This window comes from Ptychodera flava, chromosome 19, assembly GCF_041260155.1.
Source record: "Ptychodera flava strain L36383 chromosome 19, AS_Pfla_20210202, whole genome shotgun sequence".
NCBI classification, from domain to species: domain Eukaryota; kingdom Metazoa; phylum Hemichordata; class Enteropneusta; family Ptychoderidae; genus Ptychodera; species Ptychodera flava.
Window position 1 is genome coordinate 1,792,394 of NC_091946.1, and position 18,614 is coordinate 1,811,007.

Below are 18,614 nucleotides of genomic sequence, written 5' to 3' on the forward strand. Positions count from 1 at the left end.
TCCCTAGTCCTTTCTCTCTTCAAGAAAATTAGTGGGATGTTCTGAAGTAAGATATACACATCTTGTTAGGTGTTGCTACAAAACTGCATGCATTTTCTCCAACAAAAATGATACCTTCTGGCAAGACATGATCATTTTTCTGTTTCAAAATACTCTGTGTATAAGTACTTGTTCTTGTCTTTGAGAAGTTTACATTTTAATATTGTACGGCAACTCACCGATATTATCCATCATGTTATCATCAAAATCTTTTTAAAATTGATTTCCAGTATAATTTCGATTTTAGTGAAATTTGCATACTTAGCTCTGTTTGTTGTACCTTCATGTTGGACACCACCCTGTCTATAATTCCAAATAAGTCGTCTTAAAGGCACAAGCTCTGTGGTTTTTGGTGTATTTTTTTCTCAAAGTACCATCCAATTTTCCTCAAACATCCTTTCAGTTTCCCACATTGAGTCATTGTACGAGTAAGTGGCCTTGTATGTCATTATTTTACAGCATATTATAACAGACAAGTAAAGCTTTTTTCCTCCGTAAGCCGTCAATTCAAAATAACCACTATGTTTGAATGCTACATCACAAAGTGGAACTACTTGACCTTTCAACTTATGCAAATGGCAATACTATGTGCATCCCAACAGCAGCAGCAATATATTTCATAATTAAGGGTATCCCTGTAGTTGACATGTCTTTGTTGTGACAAATGAAAAGTAAGAAGCCTAGCATAGTGAAGTTAGCGTAACCTAGCAGTTCTCTTGAGTCTAGGGGCACTGGAGCTCAAGTACCTTAACCAAAAACAGTCTTTATGGTGTAATCAGAAATAGTGGTAAGGAACTTGTAGCAACCGTTGACAGGCGGCGTATTTCATGGTCAGTTTTCCGATGTGTTGTTTGACCTTCCAGACTATTGTGATTTAAAAATACAATGATTGTTCGAATTTTTGCAGGCTACTTTTACTTTGCTTGTACAACCAGAGCATTACAACGTAACACAAAAGTTTCTGATTATTCTTTGGTCATGGCATTACTAACATGTAAGAAACATTGAATCTGTGTAGTTTCACATGTGCATCCACAAAACCACTGACATGTACATGTGACAATTGTGATTTATTTGTATGAAACACACCGTTCCCTTTACCTCATGAATACAGTTAATGGTCGTTACACATCATTTGGTAAATACAGTAACATCATTTTTTCAAACTAAATTCACCAAAAATATTTATGCAGAGCTTGTGCTTTTAAATATCGCAACAAAATCCAAGTACGATAGATTCTACACCGGGCATAAAGTAGAACTGTGTAGTAATCTACATATAGAGAAACTAGCAATGTAAATTCATCTACCCTTATTATGTTTCAACACCTAATCATACTACACTACACAATCATTGGACGTCATGACAATGATACCCAGTACAAAAGTGCTCAGTACCCAATGTCATACCAGCCACACACTGACATACACACCCCAAACTGACACCCACTGACCCAATCATACTTTTATAATACAAGAAATTGTTATCTCAATGCTACCCAGTACCCAATGTCATACCAGCCACATACCAACATACACACCCCAAACTGACACCCACTGACACTTTTATGATACAATAAGTTGTTATCTCAATGCTACCCAATACCCAATGTCATACTACCCATTGTTAGACATACACAAAGCAATCTGATAATTACTGCATGTATGCATTTACAACAACTTACAAGGATGGCAAACAACCGTATCAGCCACCAACACATACATGTAAGATAACAACAATACAATCACATCAGTATTCATTGTCCAAAATATCTCACGAAGTCCATCATTTCATATTTGCCATTATTTTTAAAACCCAACAAAATGGAAGTTTTCAGTTGCTGGAACCCATATTCAGATATTTTCCATGTTTTGCTATCTTTATATTTTCTGACCTCATGCTCTATATTTTTTCTACACTTATGTGTTGCGTCCTGCATTAACATTGTTAAAGCATACAGCGGTCGATGGAGAAACTATGGTAATTTAACTCTTATGATATTGACCCTTTTCATAAGTCTAGCGCCCTCCTGTGGCCATTGCGAATTTGAAGTCAAAGCGAGGCCACTGGGGAAAACCCTGGGCAGGGGCTGTAGTGTTTTCCCCAGTGGCCTCGGTTTGACTTCAAATTCACAGTGGCCACAGGAGAAAGCTAGACTTGTGAAAAGGGTCTATCATCTAGCACAAGTAAAACAATTCTGTTAAAAAAACATTTGCAAATTTTTTTCTTTTCAAATCTTTTTATGCTAGAAATTGCAGAATTTTGTTTCTATAAATATATGATGTGCCATAATTACTACATAGCTCATGTATGATAGTGAATTTACACATGTTCAAAAACACTGCTTTACAAACTATCGCTACAGAAGTATACTTCCTAAATTGATGAGTAACTTTTCAAGCATCAGGTTTAGTTATTTTCTTTTAAAGCATGTATACTTGTTTCCAGATTTGTCTCTGTTTTAGAGTAACATTGTTGCAAGGTTATCAGCTTTACTTTATTTTGCACCAATACTGTGCGATAACTTACCTAATATTGCAAATTATGTGATCACATATTTCTTTCCTGTCATCTTCTGTCACAAATCAGCCGTGTATTTGTCACAAGTTTGTCCATGTCATGTATCTGTCAACATTTAACATCCACATATATGAGTATTTGTTGTTGTGTTTGTTATTCATTGTGGTTTGCTTACATTACATTTATCTGATGTATATCATGCTGATGTGGTTACTTAGACCACATTTGTTTTGTTAGCGCACACAGCTATTAAAGTGTTCAGTGTTTCATATTTTGCAGTGCAGAGACCTTGCTCGACATTAGCTTATAATTGTGTCTATACCCAAGGCCCTATTTTCAACTTTTATAGACTGACTTCTGACTGACAAGTGAATAGTGAACATACCATAGTATGATTTATTTCTTGAAATCAAGAGTTTCTGTGCAATTAGCCAATACAACATATCTCAAAAATACTTCTCTATTGCTGGAAGTAAAGTTCTAATCTGGTAATGTTTAGTGTTGTATTAACCCTTTGAGTGCCGAAGTCAATTTTTGTCACCTTTACAGAATATACCTCAGTCAAATTTTTTTAGCCAAGGAAATGTGATTTCCATTTGGTCCAAAATTATCACAAAAATTACAGAAAAATTCATAAAATTTGGTAAAATGTTGCACTAAAATTTTGGTGGGAAAAATTACAGCGCTCAGAGGGTTAAACAGTCTCACAGATCGCCAAAAACAGAAATACAATGAATATTCATATATATGTCAAGGGTCATCTATTGACCAATCAGAACTGCACACAAATGTACACAATGAACTGTCATTGATAGCACATGGTCGATTCTGCAGTGTTTTGATGTGTATCTGAAGTTGCTGTAACACACTGTTCACTATTTCTATGCTAAATTTTTACAACATGCAAAAGAAAATCCATTCCATAAAATTACATTTTGTAAATATGTAAGGCAGTCTAATTACATATGCTGTGCTGATCTTTAGCATATTTTACAGAAATAAAAATATTTCAACAATTTACTGCAGAACAAACCATGGATGCTGTGTCCCTCTCTCTGTTATGGTGAACGTTAATCATCATGTTTGATGTGGAAAATCAATATCCGTATCACAGTTCATGCTGCCAAAAAATTAGTCCTGCGTACAATGCTGTGTGTTCCCTTGTAATACGGCCTCCCACAACAGTCCTGCTAAGGTCCACAGACAAAACAGGTGATAAAAAAAAAAGTAGGTGGTCCCAATTTGGACTGTACACGAAAAAGTACTTTTTAACTCACATTTGGTATACCAATGTGAGGTTATCGTATAAGCTAAATCAGTTCATTTGCATCTGATTTGCATGTCTGTATGTCTGTATATTTGTGGGTATGTTTTAACTATTTCAGCTGAAATCAAGTCAATTCCAATCTATGCCTACCCTAATCACTCAACCACTCACAGACTGCAAAAAAAAATTGCTCTTGTGACGACCCAAACCGTTCATTTGCCCACGATGCACAGTCAAGGGACCAGTGGCTTGCCGTTAGATACATATGGCCAGCCATTGAAAATTTGACCCTGTATCATTGACAAAGTAATGGTTTGGGACGTCACAAGGGAATTTTATGCAGTTTATGAACAGTTGATCGATTTGGACATGCATAGATAGTAATTGAGTTGATGATTCAGCTGAAAGTAGTTTTTTGTGTGCGGTCCAAATTGAGACTGCAAGTTGCCGGTTTTGTCTATGGACCTTAGCAGGGCTCTGGTGGGAGGCCGTATAACATCAGGAACACACAGCATCATACGCAGGGCTACCAAAGAATCAGAAAATACAATAGGTGTGAACTAAATTTTGATCACGGAATGTATTTTTACATTTAAACAGTACAGCTTTTATAGATATAATGCAAACCAAACCATGGGAATAATTCAGTTTACTTGGCCAAGATCAGGCGCGGAATTCAGGTTGACTTCCACATTTTACGTTTGAGTCTGTATCGGGGTCAGCGACGGTACTAGTCACTAGTGTGTTGCATGAACTCCTGTTTGCGAGGAGCTATATTTACATAATTGCAGCAAATGTTGGTGTCACAGGCACCCAGCCCCTTAAAACCAACCATAATTGACTTTGGCACATAGCGTGAATGTGTTGGAGTTTCCTTAGCAGTGTCTCAGACCTCTGTGAATGGAGCGGGTTTGCATATGATTTTACAAAATGGCCGTGCTTTCCTGGCCTTGTTTAGACCTCGCGTTAAACCTCGCGTACACTGTCCCACTCCATGCTACCAACAAAACAAAAAGTACTAAAAAACAAGATTTCCCTTCAGCATATTTTGAGGGATTGCAGATGTGTTGTTACCATCATCATCATCCTCGACAGAAGGGTCAGGGGCTGGGGCCATGACAAGACGGGTGGAAATGATCGTCTGTTACCTACAAACTCATCAATAGACTGTCAGAGCTCTTTTTAACGAGTTTGTACACAAAAGTCTGGGCATTTCAGCCAGTCATATTTTATTTTTCAGAAATTAAACCATGGGTATGTGTATTTTCAATGGGACCAATATCTGCGGGTTAAAAAGCTGTGATGTGATTGGCTGTTAGTTTCTACCAGCACTTACTTGCCGCCCGAGGATGTACTTTACTACCGCCTTCCATATATGGCGATCTGTGGGACTGTTGTTGTTAGGTAGCAGGTAAAATCACTTGTTGCCCAAAGTGTACTCATTGGTCCTTTCTTTTCTTATTGAAGTTCACATTAAAATATAATGTATCTACACAATGGATCATTAACACCTCTAACAATCATGTGCTAATACTGTTGTGCATATTTATAAAATGAAGGACCAAATATCCATAATATAAATGTTTAAAACCCCATTTGCATTGATCTGATATCTTGCTTGGCCCTGTTCCATGGTATGAAAATATCACCGTTCAGCATTGTTTGAGGGACAAATATTAAGCCAGCAAGTCATCATTGATAAGTGGCAAAAATTACTCATCATGTGGGTATTGCTCCATGCATGTTCGGCTCAGATGTTCACACACACATGAGCTATTGTTGTACCTATATCTGTCTACAGTCTGGCTGTCTGTCTATTGGTGTGATATCTCAAGAATGGATTCTGTTTGGGTTTGGCAAGAACTGATTAGTCTTTTGTGGATGGGACTTGCATAATTGATAATGATCTTGAAATTTTTTGTTTAAGAAATCAGATATTATCAGAATGACAGATATTAATCAAGGAAATCTATTGCAGATTTTAAGGTCATGTATAAGTCTTATGACAACATGGTTAATTTTCATATTTAATGAACTTTTCTAATAAGGAGATATTTATATCTAAATTTTTTTGAACACATGTAAATGAAGTTGACCATATACATTGAAGATACTGTGATGTAACATTTATTAAAGTTATGTTCCACTTTTGTGTAAGCTAATGACTAATTTGCATATTTTAACTTTCCCAATTAGGGACAGAAGACTGGCAGTACTTAACCAAAGTTGATGAAATTTGCTGTGTACATTGGTGATATAATAATATTGCAGTCATAAAAGACAATATGCATTTTAATGTCAGCTAATTAAATTAGGAAATGAACTTTCTTTTAATAAACTTTCTTAATTATTATATTTCGGCTCGAAGTTGTGCGGCTCCGCGAAAAACACTCGTATACGATGACGTCAAACAGAGAAAAATACCATGGGATTATATATTTATCACATGAACAGTCTTCTTATTTTTCTTTTGACGTGAATGGATCAAAATTATCGTAACAATTTGCATGAATTTCCTCGCGATTAGTGTTTTACTTACGCGGATTACTTTCATTTAAAGAGTAAAGCGGTCCGTCACCCAGGAGATACTTTCATTCATAAATCCCATCAAGCTGAAATTTGCTACATCAAATGGTATCTCCACCAACCAGACATACGGATTCTGTCACGTCAACCTGTCAATCATTGTCTCGCACTGTACCGATGCCAAGGCAAGTCGGCCATGGGTACGGTGGACGTAGTTTTCATCGTGCTAGAGACGGATAGCCATAGTATTCATAGTTATTCAGAATATTTACAAATAGATTAATGAAGTAAATGCATCGACACGATCGAAACAGTAATTCTCATTCTCAGAGATTCCGTGGCTTTTCAAAATATCACACAAGTTTACGACCGTGGCAAGCGCGAAAGATTCCGTTCGATGACACACAGATTGTACCTCATTGCATGTACTTTATGCCCACAACGCTGCCATCACCGGTCTCTGCCATGCCGGTGTCAACTCGTTAATCCCGATCTCGGTCGTCAATGTTTTCGTCTTAAGGACTTTGATGTTTGCAGTGACATATATCTCACCAGTAGATACATCCTAATTTTACTTGACGGAAACTCTGTTTTGAGTGTTGTCTGAGTCAACTTTCGAAGTACATCGAATTCCACAGCGCTGCCATGCATATACAGCTCAACAGTTGATGTCTTCGCTAGCGCTACAGCCTTACGCCGCGCTGTAGGTTTGATTCCGAGCAAGAATTTACGGAATTTTTTGTATGATGAAGGAAATTATCGTTGTTAGTCGAATGACTTTATGCTTGTGCCTGTATGTCGCTTTCCCGAAGATTCATGAGATTATACTGTACTCATTTATTCAGTTGAACTTCCGTTGAGGTGAAGATTTCAGGTTTATCGTCAACCGGGATCGCCAGGTACGACGTCCACATAGAGCCTTAGGCCTACGAGGCGACTTGACTGGATCGGCGGTATCCTCATTCGATTCTCGGGAACAGCTATAGTTTTAGCGACTCGAACTTTCGCTGGACATGCCTTCTATGTTTCCATGTGTGGATTTATCCGGTCACCTTTTTTGAAAAAGTGTCACAAGAGCACGGCATCGATCACGACAAATCGGTCTATGTTCACGTCGTGACCCGCATGTATGAACGGTACCGTGCAAGAAAAAAGTTCCGGTTGATGACGTACAAAAGGGGTAATTCGGATTTCTTATCCGTCCTGTTCTTACGTCACACAGTTTGGAATTCGGGCCAGTTCATGTGATAAAGCATATTAAACTGGAAGTGCTTGACCAAAGTTGATGAATGTTGCTGTGTACATTGATGATATAATGATATTGCAGTTGTAAAAGACAATATGCATTTTAATGTCGACTAATTGGGAAACAAACTTTCTTTTAATGAACTTTCATAATTAAGCATATTAAACTGGAAGTACTTGACCAAAGTTGATGAATGTTGCTGTGTATACAAGGATCTACAAGGATCAGATAGAAATGAAAGGACATTTTGCTTTAATTGTCATGCCAGCTAATTCGTAATTTCCATTACTTAATGAATTTTCCCACTTAGTGCCAATTTGAAGGACTTGGCCTAAGGTGATGAAAGGACAATGTATATTGATGATACAATTGTCCAGTAAATGTAATTGTGAAAGACACTTTCTTTATCATATCAGTCAATTTATAGTTTGCATATGAATGAACCTTCACATTTTGGCATATACATTTGAAGGACTTGACCAAAGGCAAGTATACTTGCTACATAAAGTGATGATACAAAACTATGACAGCAGTGAAAGGAATTTAGTATTTACCTGTCAGCTAATTACTAATTGGTATTGATCATTACAACTTAATGAATTTGCAGAATCTTTACAATTTACTGACAAGTGCAACATGTACTCAAACACGGGAGCAATTGTTGTTCATATCTGGTATAGGTTAAGTTACATAATTATCCAGTGAAATTATTATAAAAGAAAAAAAAACATACTGATTTGAAATTCAATTGCATTGGCATCTATGAATTTCTCTGATAGCACTTAAGTTTGTCTCCTGGCCATTTACTTTCCGTCAAGTATCATCTGTCTACCGTGACAGCTTTTAACATTTTTATAAGGAGAACATTATATAACTTCATTATATACACTGATTGAAATTTGGCTAACTTTGAGAACCAGTTTACTTTTTAGCCAGACATCTGCAAGTCTTACAGATTGTTATGAAGATATACTAGGACTGAATTTTAAACTTACAAATGGAAGCACGTCGATGTTCATTATTTTTATGGAAATATACTCTAATATTGTTGTCAGATTTGCCATTTTGTTTCGAATCATCTTTATTCATCGAAAGTAACAAGTATTTGCATATACTCTCACTGAAGCACATGAATTCTCTTTATTCAAAGTTAATTGTTGCTGTTGTAATAAATAAGTGTGAATAAATTATCTAAGTTGGTGGTTAGTGATCTGATAGGGTTTACTTGAAGACATCATTATTCTAGTTGTCATAACAACATTGTAACAAATGTCAGTATAATGACATTGTCAGTGCATTTTATTATTTATTATTATTCAGTGAGGCCAAAGTAATTCAATTCTTTGTTTTGCGTCCCTACCCGCCTATGTTGTTAAGGTTTTTGTGAAAAACACACACAGTGTATTTGAATAGGAAATTATAGGACATAACCGCTTAGCTTTTCTGAACTAAAATTTTGTTACAATTTTTTATTTGCGCAATCAAATTACATTGTGTTAATTTTTTTGTGTGTTTTTCAGCGCTTAGACGCGTACCTTTTCCCATTTAGAGTGGACGCAAAACAAAGAATTTAAATACTATGCCCTAATCTTATATGTTAGTTTTCATTTATAAATGTTGTACTATTCTTCACAATGTGACATGTGAAGTTATCAGATGGATGTTAAACCAATTTGCAATAGTTACATATGCGTTTAATGTTTTAAAGTTTTAGTTGCTTAGAAATATTCACTACAAGTTTGTAGATAAAGCTTGTTTTTGTTATTTTTTCGTGAATGTTTTGTACATTTGTTTGAGAATTTAGTCACAATTGTACAAGCATATGCATGTAAAGCTGTCTCATTTCTGGTAATGGTGTATTTGCAATGACAGAAAAAAGTCATTTCTTGAAATGCTGTATTTGCAATGACAGAAAAAGGCAACGTCTGTGTCACTGGCATTGTTGCAGATAAAGCAAAAGTATTTGAATTGTTCAATTGGTCTTGAATTTGTCCAAGGTTTAATGCAAATATATATTCCCTAAAAAACTGTATCTTGAATATTTGCCTTGGCAATTAAGCTCCAAATGAAAGCATATGAGGTTTAAATTAAATTAAATATTCAACATTTTGGAGATGTCAAAATGTATCAGTGTGACAATTTTCGGACAGGGTAGTGAATTTCACCCAAAGCCGTTTCATAAATGACGAACAGTACGAAATCTTATTACCATACCCTTCTAAACTTTATTGTGTTTATCCTAAAACTTTTAACACGACGGAAGTGGTATTTAGGGAGTCAAAGTTGCAAAATTTTTGACCCCATGTTGAGGGCGTAGTAATCAGACTCCTATGGCAGTAATCAAACGTCGTATTTGGAATATGATTATAGGGGCTAAATATTGATATTTTGAAACTTCAAACCCCTGATTTTAAATTCCGATGCGTTTAGAAGACTGTATGTAAATATTTTGTGATAAATTAGTTATGTTTAATCCATGGAGAACGCAACTACATTTCGACATGTAAGGCGCCTGCATATCAGACATGTGCTGTCTCTGTGTGTTGCTTTCTACACCTTGTATCGTACGGTGTGGCTAACTTTGCCAAGTTTGTAGCACCCGAAATAGCTTCTACCGAAAAAAAATCTATCCAAAACGGGACAGCAGCGTCACCTGACTTAATATGCTCTCACATGACTTGTAAAACGCTATCAATACGCAGCAAAGTGAGTACAACGAACAACATGTCATTAAATGTCCGAAAACTGAGGTCGTCTGAAAACTGTCACACTGAGTGTAGTTTCCATTTCATTTCTGTGTATAAAAGCTTAGTTAAAGCTAGGCTGCGGTCAAGGTTTTAAGTTTTACTGAAGTTTTGACAAAAATTGCTGCTTTTCTAAATTCATGTTGTTCGATGTCAGTTTCAATACCTCATACATTCAAAATTTTATGTTGTATTACGAATCATTCCATTGAACTTACAATGTATTCACCAGTTCAGTGAATGAAATCAATTTGAATGTCCTATGAAAAACAGCATGTGACTTGAAATGTATTGTCCATTTCTTGACAAATTTTGACCATGCCATTTGTCATAAAATCACGTTACTAATTCTTTGGGTGATTTTAATTTTTCTCTGACTGAAAAATAGTTTCTTTCAGTGCTGTACTACTGGTGTTTAATATCAATTCAGGGATGATCAAATCCCAGTAGCTTGTTTAAGGTAAAATGCGCCTCAGGGACAGATATTCAGACTCTCAAACTTTTCCAATTCTTTTCTGATCTAGCACCTATGGGGCTCATTTTTAAGTCCTTGGAGAAAAAAAAAACTTTCACTGTCTTAGTTTTTTGAAAATCAAAAATTTTATTTCCCCATAGAGTTAACACAGGGATGGCGGCCATTTTGAAATTCAAATATCGGTAAATTTTGGGTAATTTGTTTCTCTTGTACTAAGATTTGCACGGTGACCCCTGATTTTATTAGCTCCCATATGGCCATACATGTATTTGCCAATGGAAACTATTCTTATAGAATGGAAAATTGCCTGTCTGTATGTGTGTATGTATGTATGTATGCATCTATGTATGTATGTATGTATGTATGTATGCATGAATGTATGTATGTTTGTACGTACGTACCTATGTATGTATGTATGTATGTATGTATGTATGTATGTATGTATGTATGTATGTATGTATATGTATGTATATGTATGTACGTATGTATGTATGTATGTATGTATGTATGTATGTATGTATGTACGTATGTATGTATGTGTATGTATGTTTGTATGTAATAATTGTATGTATGTATGTACTTATGTATGTATGTATGTACGTATGTTATGTATTACAGTCTATGTCAAATATTGTTCATGAAAAATCAAGAAAAGTTTGCTGTGTGCCTGTAAAAGATAACATATTTGTCTACACAAACTGCCTTGCAGATTGATTTTCTTGAAAATTGTCACAGAAGTAGAAATGGAAAAGAAACTAATCAAATTGAGTGCCTGTACATATAACAATTTTATCATTACATCCAACTGTTCATTATATCTTTATCATTCTCCATGGGCTAAGGCACACTTGGGGGCCAATGTCATCACTCTGTGCCAGTCTGTGTATGTCAGTCTGTCTGTATGTATGTCCATGTTTCATACAATTGTTGGCTTATTTTTATAACTATATGGGAGCGTAGTGACATTGTCACTATTTTTCTTGATTTCGATAGAAAAACGTTGAAAAGATTCCTAAGTTTGAGCAAAAGTTTAAGTGTTTTACTTTTGAGGCGCATACTACCTTATTAAATGGCCTGTTTTAACAATTTTTTTCATAATTTGCTGGTCTTGTACAAAGTCATTTCATCTTCCTTTTAGAATGATAGATGTTGCATTTTGTTGTGGTAGATTGCATGACTCTGACAAGGTTTGTTGTATCATGAATTGCTATCAAAGAAATGATTTATCTTTACTCTGCATCGTGAACTCTTACTGCATCAGATGTCTACTTTGTTTTGATGAACCATCTGTTCTAATAAGTTCATATAAAGTCAGAAATCTTACAATCTATTCACTCTTTCCTTGAATAGATTTGCAGCATGACTACGCATTGACTGATGAATTCTGTCGGAACCATTTTCTGGTTGGTCTTTTGCTAAGAGAGCTGTCCTGTGCTTTGCACGAAACCAAGGATGTCAGAAAGAGTGCGATAAGTGTACTTAGAAATCTAGTGGCTAAACACAGCTTTGATGATCGATACAAAACTAAGGTAAAAAAGTTAAAATAACTTTCATTCCCTTAAATTTGGTTATCTGTTAATAATGGGTATTTGCTATTCTACGCTTGCTATCCTACACTTAGATTATGGAATCTGTTGCTGGTAAACATTTTGCTATCCTACACTTAGATTATGGAATCTGTTACTAGTAAAACATTTGCTATCCTACACTTAGATTATGGAATCTGTTGCTAGTAAAACATTTGCTATCCTTGTTTGGATTATGGAATCTGTTGCTAGTAAAACATTTGCTATTCTACACTTGGATTATGGAATCTGTTGCTAGTACACATTTGCTATCCTACACTTTGATTATGGAATCTGTTGCTAGTAAAACATTTGCTATCAAACACTTAGATTATGGAATCTGTTGCTAGTACCGGTAAATCATTTGCTATCCTACACTTGGATTATGGAATCTGTTGCTAGTACACATTTGCTATCCTACACTTTGATTATGGAATCTGTTGCTAGTAAAACATTTGCTATCAAACACTTAGATTATGGAATCTGTTGCTAGTACACATTTGCTATCCTACACTTAGATTATGGAATCTGTTGCTGGTAAACATTTGCTATCCTACACGTAAATTGTGGAATCTGTTGCTAGTAAAACATTTGCTATCCTCGTTTAGATTATGGAATGTGTTGCTAGTAAAACATTTTCTATCCTACACTTAGATTATGGAATCTGTTGCTAGTAAAACATTTGCTATTCTACACTTGGATTATGGAATCTGTTGCTAGTACACAATTGCTATCCTACACTTTGATTATGGAATCTGTTGCTAGTAAAACATTTGCTATCAAACACTTAGATTATGGAATCTGTTGCTAGTAAAACATTTGCTATCCTACACTTGGATTATGGAATCTGTTGCTAGTACACATTTGCTATCCTACACTTGGATTTTGGAATCTGTTGCTAGTACACAATTGCTATCCTACACTTTGATTATGGAATCTGTTGCTAGTAAAACATTTGCTATCAAACACTTAGATTATGGAATCTGTTGCTAGTAAAACATTTGCTATCCTACACTTGGATTTTGGAATCTGTTGCTAGTACACAATTGCTATCCTACACTTTGATTATGGAATCTGTTGCTAGTAAAACATTCGCTATCAAACACTTAGATTATGGAATCTATTCCTAGTGCACATTTGCTATCCTACACTTAAATTATGGAATCTGTTGCTAGTAAAACATTTGCTATCCTTGTTTAGATTATGGAATGTGTTGCTAGTAAAACATTTTCTATCCTACACTTAGATTATGGAATCTGTTGCTAGTAAAACATTTGCTATTCTACACTTGGATTATGGAATCTGTTGCTAGTACACATTTGCTATACTACACTTTGATTATGGAATGTGTTGCCAGTAAAACATTTGCTATCAAACACTTAGATTACGGAATCTATTGCTAGTACACATTTGCTATCCTACACTTGGATTATGGAATCTGTTGCTGGTACACATTTGCTTTCCTGCACTTAGATTATGAAATCTCTTGCTAAGATTATGGTGACTGTTTTTAATAGACATTTGCTTTCTGTCATTTAGATTATCTGTTACTAGCAGGCAACATTTGAAGCAACTTATCAGTTAATTTACATTGTAACAAAGTAGACAAGATGAGTAATTACCTATGAAGAATTATAATTTTCTCTTCAAAATTATGCCAAATTGCTGTATACCAACGGAAATTACCATGTTACCTTGCAGTGAAACTGATTTATTTTCATTTGTTAATTGTAGCAAATGCAGGCTAGGATAGCAGCACTGTACCTTCCATTCATCAGTGTCATTTTGGAGAATGCTCAACGCTTGAATTTGAAAGATGAGACAGGATCCGCACAGCCTTCACAAAGTACCAATGGAGGAGACACACCAATGACTCCGGACCCTGGGTTTAATGCACCATTTATTCCAAACTCAAGGAGTTCCGTATCTTTGGATGCCCCGTCAGATCGTTTCAATACAGTACCAACAAGTGGAAAAATTGTGGCACAACGAGACTCCAGTATTCTAGATATGATAGCTGGACCAAGTGGCAAAGGTATGTCCCCATAGGACAATGCAAACAAGAGATCATAAAACCATTCAATTGACATTTCAATTGTCCCAAGTAATTTGTTCCATGTACAATATCATTCCAAGCTATTTTATAACTTATAGCAAGTGTGATGATACATTGCACACATAAGTTCCAGTGTGTTTAAGGTTAGCATTATGGGAAAGCTCCATTAACTTAGGAATACCCCACATCTGTACTTGGTTATCAGAGGATTAATTTCACAGACCTGCCTTTACTACAATGGCACCAGCTGGATAAGATAAACGTAACAATGGAACATTAACACCTTTGGGGATTAAAAGTCTTCTGTTTGTCACCTGAGTTGGTCAGGCAAAGACCCAGGTTTCAAGTACCATGCAAGTTAATGCGGTCTTTCCCTAATGATAACATGCGACAGTGAATGTCCAGAAGCACTGCATCAAACTTTATGAAATATTAAAAATTTCTGTAAAGTGGCCACGGGTGTAACAAGTGGGGACTGTGTCATCAACGATGACTTATTTAATCAGTCATTTAACGCCGAGAGTACTGTGTGGAAGTTGATGAAACGTGCTACATATAATGATCTGCTAGATATCTGATTATTCTGTGAAGCGTACTACTATGTAATGAACCTGTTGTAAATCACGTCAGCATATTCAGTTCTCATCTGGTTTTATGGTATTGTCTCGTGTACATCTGAAGGATATTGTTATAAAATAACCTGTAGATGCAAAGTGCAAAAAAGATTTGAAATATGTGTCATGCATAAATGTAATAGTAGCATGTGCTGGAGATCTGTTGACTAGGGGATAATTTTTAGTTCATAGAAGCTATTGGGATGAGTATCCTTCCAATATCAGTCATCAGATTGTATGTGTGTCTGTATGTAGTAAATTATTGGCCAACCAGCAGGAGATAAAGTACTTGAAACAAGGCAGAGGATAAAAACTGCAACTAGTTAAAATTAACACAGTAAAATAGTGACCAACCAGAAGGATATAAAACACTTGCAAAATCACAGAGAATAAAAACACTCAGATGATTTGGGTGTAACCTTTCATCAGTACTAAAACTCACTGAAGAAATGTTGAACTACAAGAAATAAAAACAGCCAATCAAACAAGAGAATGATAAAATGCATTTGAATGTGTATTCATTCCAGCTGGTACTAGGCGACGCTTTGTTTCGCCAATATATAATATGCTGCAGTGTTTGCATTTGATACAGTAAATAATGTTAGCCGATGTACATATGAACACGTCAGAAACATTGACTCTACCATAAGGACCCTTAATTAAATTGGTTATAAAAGTATGGTGGCAAGTGTTACACACTCGGCGGCCATATGATGTTCCAGTTGCGCAGTCGCAATTAGGTAAATTGGAACATACAAGCCGGTCTTTGATGTTTGAGTCACGTCAAAATGCCATGATTGGGGGTGCAGAGAAAATATGCCGGGTGTTGTTGACGAGTTAGTTAAGATGGAAAACTCCTCAAAGATGGTTTTGCAGATTTTATGGTGTAAATGATGGCATGTTAACACTAGAGGAATGCGATTGGATATGTCTGTATGTATGTGTCTATTTATGTAAGGATATCCGTCCACTTGAATATATCGAGAACTGAAGTACCTACAAGCTTAATGTTTGGTGCGTTGATGTGTCATGGGTATACAGTTGGCAGGTTTTTGTCTTCTAATAATGTAATCAAAAATATGCAAATGAGCTCAAAAATCCAACATTGGGTTTCAGATCGTCTTTGTCATTGTTGCTCAGATAGCTTTATTATTGGTATAAAAGTTACTATGGACAAGCTCATTTAGACTTTTTCAGACTATGATAAAATATAAAAGTTTGCATTTTAAGGCAATTTTTGTCATTTTTGGTTCAAATATTTTTAATAATCTTTTTCAAAACTGCTTGTCAGACAACTTGGATATTTGCTTTTATTTACATTTGTTTGAAATGTAATTTACTTCTGTATTTTTAAGGTAATTATTTGGTAATTTTGGGTTAAAAATCTTGATCCACTTCACCTGTGATGTTGCTGCATGTGCTTATTGCACGTATTCATGTCTTTGTTGTCAGCACAGCAACTTGCTTGTTTCCTTGAAAGTACTCCATCTAAGTGTTTACCCTACTTGAAATAATGCAAATTCATTTATTTCAAATATCTTAATAGTACTGGTGCTCATCTACATGTATGTATGTTCCTCTGTCTATATATAAGCATGTCTTATCTGGTATGCAAGGTTGCACATGTTTGTATGTATGCAGGGAGGTTTTCAATTATGAGCATATACTAAAGTAATTCATCAGCTGTAAGAGTATTGTCAGAAAAGCTTTGCACTTGCCAACTGGTATTATGCAGTGTATGTTTCTATGCCATCGAAGTCTATAGTAGTTAAGTGCCATTGGCACTATTTTTCTATCATCATTTGACCATGGTTACTCCATACCAAACCCATTAACCCTTTGAGGGCTAAAGTCTATTTTTGTCCCTTTTATAAAATAAACCCCAGTCAGTTTTACTCAGATTTTTGTCAGAATTATGAGAAAAATCTGTAGCAAATGAAATGTGATGTCTATTTGATCCAAAATTATCAAAAAATTACAGAAAAATTCTTAAAAATTGGTAAAATTATGCACTAAAATTTTGGCGAGAGAAAATTACAGCGCTCAAAGGGTTAATCTGTCAATTCAATCCCAAGAGTATCCTGACATCAGACTTGATTGCTTGTTAGGCAAATTTTTACTGCCAATTTAAGTTTTGCAATTGCAGGTATGATAGTTTATAACTAAAATAAGAATTGAAATAGTATAAAAGTGGTATGCATGTTGTGGTTGTCCAATATGTAGCACCATAAGCTTTCACCTGTCAAGTCTCTTGTCACAATAAAGTGTCCTCAATTCATTCAATCACATCATTTTTCATGGCTTCATTACAGGCATGCCTTCCCTCATATCAGGACCATCCCCAGTTACAGGAAGTGATATTGTTAGTGCTGCAGTTAGACGTACTTCCCTAACAATAGGTTTGTCAGCAAAACTCTTCCCCATCCTAACACAAATTAATATCATGAAACCCTGATCATAGTAGATCTACTTTTGCAAGCATACTGTTGCTGGGTTTTTGCATCAAGGGTTACTCATACTGATTTTATGATTTGAGTTTGATATACTTACAGCTTTTAATATTTGCATGCACATTGCTTTCTAATCACAGAACAAGTGGATGCATTTCCCGCCCTGATCACAAAATCCCTGCATGTTGTATTACTCCTGATTGTATGCTTTGTGAGATTACAGACAATCCCAAGTTATCCAAGCTGCAACCACCTTATGACTTAGAGGTGAAATGAAAGAATAATTTTAAAATGTGCAAAAACGATAGCATTTTGTTTATCCTATCTCACATATGCAAATTATGATAAAAAAATTGTCGGCAATGCGGAAATTAATTGCATTTCTCGAAAATGCAGTGGATATCAGCCCGGCCCACAAAATGCAATTTTGAAATGCCCGCAAAAGTCCGTCCTTCTGGGTTCTGTGGTAAGTGACGTCATCTGAGTCAAACACAAGTGCCATGCTTGCTATTCATGGCAGCAGTCTAGCAGAGTGTATTATCTTTTCTTATAAGGTATGTAAATAGTTGTTGCACTCTTTGTCAGCCATATGTAAACAGAAACCATGATCTATTGTGTTGCATTTAATTGCAATAACGGTACAAGGTCAGGAGCAAGCTTTTTTAGCAGAAAAAAATGGATTGAAGCAGTCCGGAGAAAAGATTGGCAGCCTAGTCAATACTCATGGCTATGTTTGGTGCACTTTAAAGACTCGGCATTTGTCATTTCTCCGAGCATCATAGCATCAATTGGATTACAAAAAAGTCAGTACACCTGAAGCTATTCGAAAACGTTTTTATTATCACAAAATTTATAAAGAACATTTGAAGGCTCCTCCTCAGGCAAGCTCTCCAGCTAGATTGGAGAGGTGTACGATACCGCGCACAAAGGTTCATGCCGAAACGTTGGCGAGAGGTAATTATAAGCAGGCCTGCCATCATGTTTTCCCTTTCCTATTTTATTACATTTAATTGTGACACTGGCATTACATTTTGTATCATTGATGATCGCATGTACAATTCAGTCATGATTTTAAAGTAAAATTGAATTGAAGGCGAAAAAAATCAGACCT

The 18,614-nt window shown here is 35.7% G+C and overlaps 1 protein-coding gene across 14 annotated transcripts in view; it reads left to right on the forward strand.

Annotated features, from left to right (window-relative positions):
* The window catches only part of LOC139118349 (dedicator of cytokinesis protein 9-like), a 176,367-nt gene that overhangs the window by 88,138 nt on the left and 69,615 nt on the right, over window positions 1–18,614 (forward strand). For 6 of the 14 annotated variants that reach the window (XM_070681625.1, XM_070681627.1, XM_070681620.1 and 3 more), the window contains 4 exons: window positions 1,994–2,020; window positions 12,169–12,347; window positions 14,118–14,418; window positions 17,366–17,452. In XM_070681625.1, coding sequence (XP_070537726.1) covers window positions 1,994–2,020; window positions 12,169–12,347; window positions 14,118–14,418; window positions 17,366–17,452 — 594 coding nt within the window. The remainder of the gene's footprint in view (window positions 1–1,993; window positions 2,021–12,168; window positions 12,348–14,117; window positions 14,419–17,365; window positions 17,453–18,614) is intronic. The other 8 variants (XM_070681633.1, XM_070681626.1, XM_070681634.1 and 5 more) reach the window with 3 other exon arrangements.